At 38.5% G+C, this 7063-nt stretch overlaps 1 protein-coding gene across 1 annotated transcript; it reads right to left on the bottom strand.

Moving 5' to 3' along the window:
* Nucleotides 1-2734: 2734 nt before the first annotated feature.
* On the bottom strand, nucleotides 2735-6556 carry LOC114715807 (TMV resistance protein N-like). The gene is made up of 5 exons (XM_028900697.1): nucleotides 6064-6556; nucleotides 4812-5919; nucleotides 4051-4323; nucleotides 3035-3958; nucleotides 2735-2917 (listed from the first exon to the last, which is right to left on the bottom strand). The coding sequence occupies exons 1-5, from the start codon at nucleotides 6552-6554 to the stop codon at nucleotides 2735-2737; spliced, it is 2979 nt and encodes a 992-aa protein (XP_028756530.1). The 5' UTR covers nucleotides 6555-6556.
* Between the last annotated feature and the right edge of the window lie 507 nt (nucleotides 6557-7063).

The raw sequence follows: 7063 nt of genomic DNA, 5'->3' as shown, positions 1-7063 counted from the left end.
TAATGTTTTTTTTCTAGAATCTATTCTTTAAATCATAGAGTTGTTCTAACATCTTTAGGGTATGTTTGGTACGAGAGAAATGAAGAAAAAGGGAGGGGAGGAAAAATTTTGATGAGCTCATTTTAAAAAATTGAAGAAGTAGGGTTATAAAATTTTGATAAGAAGAACATGTAAGATAAAAGAATAATTAAAATAAATCAAAAAATTTTTTAACTCCACTTCTTCAATTTTTTAAATGAGCTCATCAAAATATTTCCTCATCTCCCTGCCCTCGTTTTTTTTTTTTTTTTGTACCAAATGGAACCTTAACAAATGAAGCTGCTCCTCAATAAGTCCGCAGGTCAATCCAAAGCAGGTCACCCGATAGCAACGTTCCTTCTGGTGGCTGATGGACTGGTGAGAAGATATTCCCTCTCCCTGCTCCTTAGTCGTGGCATCCTGCAATATGCACGCAATAAAATGCACTAAGCACTATGCAGTTCGAACATTCTCATTACCTTATTTAACTCCCTCACTGGCTATTCGCAACTTACGGCGATAATTTCAACAGCGGCACTCGGAACATCACTATCATCACTGTGACAGGTGGCATCCACCAACCCTTTCTTGGACACATGTATCTTCTCCCGTGTAACTATAAGTACACATAATACATCAGTTACTGGATGATTAAATGCAATTGTTTTGTTAGCTGAGACAACATATGCATTACATGCGCACATAATGGGAACAAATGTTAGGAGTACTATGTTACTTGGTGAGGTACAAGATAGGGGGGGAAAATGATAAAATCCCTCAAGCTGGGGGCAACACCCAACACAATATAATGGCGTCAATAACGCTCAGATAAAGTTATTGGTTAAGATTGAATAAATAGTTGTCCACTTTACCTTCTATCCCGCCATTTCCCCCGCTTAGAAACCAGAGTAGTCTTGTCCCACTCCCCAACCGATCCAAGTTGTCAGCCACATGAAACAGCAGCCTCGAGTTTTCAAAACCAAGTATCTGCTGAACTTCTTCAAAACTAAGTAAAGGAGTTGAATTCGCTGCTGCAATAGTAGCACCAGCTGTGTTATACTCCCTTTATCATTTTCATAAGAAATAAATAACTAATTCTGAAGGATACTAATAGCTAAAGGAGTTGAATTCAATAAATATCTTTCAAACGTACAGTTCTTTCCCCAAATGTCCTCATTCAATAATTAATTATTGGGTTTCACTATCTGACCTCAATAATAAATACAACTTTTTTTATCTGGGTAAAAAAAAGAAAATTGTAATCAATGTTTGAGAAAATCTCCCAAAAAAAAAAAGTATGAATATATCTGAACTGACATTTTGAAAATGTTGTGAAATTACACAAATGTGACAAAAAAAAAAGGCTACAAAAGTTATTATTTCTAGTTCCATATTTGTCTTTTTCAGTTCAACATTTGTCATTTCAGTTTACAACTTCTCAATTAACTAACTAAAATAATAGGGAAAAAAAATCAAACTCATAATAATTTTCAGTTCTATTGATGTCATTTATAACTGCTTGCATTCCTGATGTGTTTTAGCAGCGGTCTGTCACCGACAACCGCTATAACCGACGATGAACTTTTCTTTGAACACTGGACCTCTTAAATAGTGGTAGCAAAGGCTGCACCGTCACAAGTTTTGCATAATCACCACCATCGTCCAATCTTGCACACTTCGCGCTTTCTTTCTTAATTTTTTTTGGCTTCAATCTTGATCACTCCTCTCAAAAATGTGTTTTTTTGTAACAATCATAATGACAAATATTTACTACAAGATGAGAATGATTGATTCACCATAAAAGTATGAGCTGCATCCATAACTTCTAGAAATTAACCTCTAAGCAAGAAGACCGACAAGTTTGATTAAGAGATAGCATTGCAAACGTCACGTAGCTCCAAGAACTTAACACCCAACATTCTAAAATTGTAATGGCTCCCCATACAAGGGTCCCTTTTTCATTATATTGTTGAAGTTTTCCAATAAAGGTTATGACTGAAATTCAGCCATTAGGATCAGTGACATTGATATCTTCTGATTAGCACATATCCGATCATTATATGATAACAATACATACACATAAACTGATATATGGGCCAAAAAAAGAAGAGGGAAAAAAAAAAGAAAAAGAAAAAACATGAACCGATATATTCATTTGTGTAACTGACAAAGATATTGTCCTGCAAAAGATGGAACATAGATCTATGCCTGCAGACGGATTTTTATTAATTTCAAAGACTCAAAATTTGACTCAAACTCAATTAGTAAATTAGCTGGAATATTAATCAATAAAAGAGCATTCACCTTCACAAGAAATTCCAAGCTGGCATCATACTTCTTGTGTTTACATAAAGCACATAAGAATCTAAATGAGCTCTATTGATAACTGAATTCTTGAATCAAACTTGACAGGAAATTATTTGAGTCTAGTTGAGAAGCGGTGTCAAAAACACAGGATAATTTTGCAGCAAACGGTAACAACTTTAGTGTCGAGTGAAAACCGGTTTCAAGGCAAGCAAAGAAACTGATTTCATTTACATTAATAACTCATTATTAAAGTGGTGTGCCAGCACGAACACATCCCTCAAGCGATGAACAAGATACAACCAAGATGATTAAATCAAGCTGGAGAAAAAGATGGTACCTTCCATCAGGTTGCGCAACCCGCTATCCCAGTAAGACGATGTGCCCTGAAAATAGATTATATGGTCATTTCTCATCGTTTCAACCTGAGACAGAGAAATATCAGGGTTTGTGAACCGCATATTGTCAGTGCTGCTGCTTTCTTCTCATAGACATGAATTGCAGACAAATCTATTTCGATTGTTGGGATTCCATTGTCGTCTGAAATTACCCTACGAGGATCATAAGGCCTGAGGTATTTCAACTCCCACGAAACCTGAACATGATTCCATTTATGTGTTGAAATCACCCTATTGTGTTTGCATCGCAAACCACACCAAATCACATGTTTTGCCATTTTTTGTTCACAAACTATGTAATTACACAAACAAACAAGTTGTTCAGAACCATTGACAAACACTCTCAGCCTAGTGTCCAAGATTGAGTCCTCTGTTTCTGTGCCTGATCCCCCAATCACAGATACGGCTATCTTTGGGAAATTCTCACAGAACCAGAAAGAAACTGATGATTCCCTGCTTGCACAGCTGGCTCTTAATGTTGTCTTTTGGTTCTTCAACAATGGGAGGGTAGTAGGGTGGTCCCCAAAAGGAAGACATCCGATGCTAGTCCTGGAAAACCGAGCACAACCAACCGAAGTTTCTGGAAGAGGAAATATCTGAATGAAATTTGTTTCGCTTTCGCCTATACAGTACCCATTAAGGCAATGATCGAACTGAGCGTCCTTTGTTCTTTGATAGCTAAAATCTCGTACAGAATAGAGTAGAATCGTGGCCAAAGACGCTTCGGACCTCTGTTTTTCTTGAATTTCATACCCTCTAAATAATTGAAATCCTCTGCTCCTGTAAGCCAGCACCACCTCGAGTTTGGGGATCATGGATATGCTGCCTGGTAGCTGTCTAAGCTGTGGACAACGCCTCAAGTATAGCCGTTTCAATCCAATAAGGTTTCCAATTGAAACTGGAAGTTCTTTTATGGCAGTCTGATCCAAATAAATGTCTCTTGTATTCTCCATGAGTCCCAGTACTTCTGGGAACTCCCAAAGACTTGAGCAACCCCTGAGATCCAGAGTCTCAAGAGAAGTCATATTGATGCGAGTTGCTAACATTTCAAGCTGAGTGCAACCTTGGGCACTCAACAATCTGAGCCTATCAAGAAACCCAATTGATTCGTGAATACTAATCAGATTTGTACAATTATCAAGACACAACGCTCCCAAGTTAGGCAGTCCAGATAGATTAGGTACTCGTGTTAAGAATTTACAACCTTCAAAATCCATGAGACATAAAGAATGAAACACCTGCAAAATGATCAAAATTAACTTACCACTAATATATAAGACCAGTGAAATATATGAAAATAGCTAGGAAAAAAAATAAAATCTACACATGCCTTTGGTGGTTTGAAAAATTGAAGGCAGCATTCAGGTAGGCTGAGTATGAGAAGATTCCTGGGGTTAAAATCAGATGGTAAAGATGATGACGGATATCCACTCCAGTCCAATACTCTCAAAGTATTAGGGAGATATTCGGGGCCTCTGGAAAAGCGTACATTTTCAATAATAAGGATTCTCAGGTTTTTCATCTTCTCGAATGCCACTCCACTCCATTGCACTTCTTTATATTTGCATGAGTGAATCATTATGACTTCAATTTTCTCACTTCCCTTTGAATGCCAAAGCATAAACAAACCACACAGATTTATCAGGAATGTCATATCCATATTTTCACATTAACCACCTAACTGATTTTATTCATAACACTCCTCTGGTACTTAACATAGAACCTAATTGGGCAGTTAATGTTGGTCCTATATATATCACCTATTTCACACCTATTGATATTTCCTTAAAAATAATTAAGTAGGAGAGAGAAGAAATTAAGGAAAATACTTATGATGTTTTTAGGGAAAAAAAAATATCATATTAACTATTTTAACTAACATTAAAAAAAACTAACATTATTAATATACTCAAATTTAATAATTAGGTCTTATATTAAAGATCAGAAGAGCATGTTGAGCTTCAGGCAAATGTTGACAGCACGATAAAGTGGCAAGAAAAACTATTTGAAAAAAACAATGATCCATTTCATCTTCACCAAAATAGTTCATAGGGAAAAAAAAGTAAAACCATGGAGACCATTCTAGTTTACCGTGTTTTCTTCCAAAACATGAACAATGTCCTCATCAAGCCACAACCTACTACGCTTGCCAGGCTCAGATGTTGATTCCAGTCTAACAATTTCTCTGCCCATGTCTTGAATTAAGTCGTGCATTCTCACACAGTTTGAACTATCGATCTTGATGAGAGATTTCTCCAGTAAGATTCTAATTCCAATGTCTCCGTGTAAGCCATGTGCACACAGTATTTCCTTGGTGTAAGTCAGTTCTAATTTATTAAAGAAACAAGCAATATCAAGGAAAATTGTCTTCTCATTCTCTTGCAAACTATCATAGCTTACTTTCAGGATTTCATGGACATCTTCATGAGGGGTTCTTGCGTACTTGTCTAGCTGAGAATTCCATTCTTCTATACTTCTATCAAATAGGTCAGACCCTATTACTTCCAAAGCCAACGGAAGGCCACCAGCATAGGAGACTGCACGTTTAGAAACGTCCATGTAATGTGGATCAAACATGTTATTCTTAAAGGCATTCCAGCTCAGCAATTCTAGGGATTTATTGAAATTTAGCCCCTTCACCTCATATAATTTTTCTACCCCATGAGTACTAAGCAAATGTTTATCTCTTGTCGTGACAATGATCCTACTGCCAGATCCAAACCAATCAGGTCGTCCGGCAAGTACCTGCAACTGTTTAAGCTTATCAATATCATCAAGAATCAAAAGAACCTTCTTCCGGCGGAGCCTTCTTTTTATGATTGAAATTCCGCTATGAACATCTCCAAGCCTGAGATTTTTTTCTGCAACTACTTGAGAAAGTAGCGTCTCTTGAAGTTGCACAAGTCCATGCACGCCAATAGCCTTCTCTCTAATATCAGCAAGAAAACATAGACCTTCAAATTGATCACCGATAAGGTTATAAACAGCCCGTGCAACTGTTGTTTTACCTACTCCACCGATTCCACATATCCCTACCATGTTAATCCCCTTATCAGACTCAAGTTCCAGAAGTGAGATCACTTCTTGAACGGACGATTCCAGTCCAACAGGGTGATTAGCTATATGTAAAGGAACGCGATTGATCTTTTTGGATACCTCTTCAATGATCCCACTTATAAATTCATATTCAGGTTGAGATCTGCGACAGGGCAGAAAATCATGTGAAGTGAATCCAAAGTTAGTAGCCAAATTTAGTGTACACTCCCTACATCAGGATTCATTTTAGTTCCACTCTTTGAAGAAATAAGTATGAAAAATAACAGAAAGTTGCGGCGAAATGTACCCATGTTGGAAATGCCAGCCAGATAGGTTAGCCGCCACACATAAAGCCTCCCTCCACTTCCTCACTTTCTCCTTGTTGGCTTGGAATCGATCATCGTGTTTTGCCAACGCCTGTCCGTAACTCCCACGCTGGTGTCGGACATCTGATGGATCAACATCGTAGAACACCGGCCAGACCAACCGACCTTCTCCTCTGACGCAGTGAAGTATGTTGACGAGTTCATCAAGGCAGAAAGTAGAGGATGCATAATTTTTGGAGAAAACGATGACGGCAATCCTCGATTGTCGGATGGCTTCGAGAAGAGCTGGAGTGATTTCTTCCCCTCTTTGGAGACCCACATCATCGATGAAGGTTTGAACACCCTTTTGTTTTAGAGAATTGTAGAGATGGCCAGTAAAATTGGTGCGGGTATCTTCACCTCTAAAACTAAGGAATACATCGTAAGTCCATTCACCGGCAAAGGAGGGGGATGGTAGTTCTCGACTTGCCATGATAAATAAACGCTGGGACTGGTATTTGCTACTTTGCTGGGAACTAGGGATGCCTCTGGCGTCAGCTGAGAGACTCAAAGTTCGATAGCAGGGTAATCAATCAAAGCTTACCAACCTGCGGCAGAACTCGCACAGCAGCAACGGCGATCTAGGAAGGAAGTTTCGTTTCACTTCTCTGTAATTATAATTCACCAGACACCACAACTTTTCAGTTTCTAAAGTTGAATGTGACAACTACTTTTCCCCACGAACGGTTGACTGAGAAGACCTGACCAAAAGACTTTTCCCTCCTCTTTTTTTTCCCCCCTCCTCTTTTTTACTTCCAGGCCCTCCAAGTTTGAGTTAATTTCAAGAGCAACACAGGAGCCAGTGTTTGCCAGGAGCTACGTATGCCTCTGAACTCTGATATCAGCTGAGAGACTCAGAAGTTGAGAGCTGAGAGAAAGATGAAAGGGTAGTAACCTGCCATGCAATTGTGGCATTACAGGGGCAAAACCCTCATGCATCAC

Source organism: Neltuma alba, unplaced genomic scaffold (genome assembly GCF_004799145.2).
Source record: "Neltuma alba isolate B1F8T4 unplaced genomic scaffold, ASM479914v2 tig00011614_pilon, whole genome shotgun sequence".
Taxonomy (NCBI): domain Eukaryota; kingdom Viridiplantae; phylum Streptophyta; class Magnoliopsida; order Fabales; family Fabaceae; genus Neltuma; species Neltuma alba.
This window is presented reverse-complemented; position numbering and strand designations above follow the sequence as displayed.

Bases quoted from the DNA above. Each gene is read 5' to 3' on its own strand.
- LOC114715807 (XM_028900697.1), bottom strand. From the start codon at position 6,554: ATGGCAAGTCGAGAACTACCATCCCCCTCCTTTGCCGGTGAATGGACT. The intron at 4,324-4,811 runs GTAAACTAGAAT...TGGCATTCAAAG, and splicing joins ATGTTTTGGAAGAAAACACG to GGAAGTGAGAAAATTGAAGT. The intron at 2,918-3,034 runs GTTTGTTTGTGT...AATCATGTTCAG, and splicing joins TCAATGGTTCTGAACAACTT to GTTTCGTGGGAGTTGAAATA.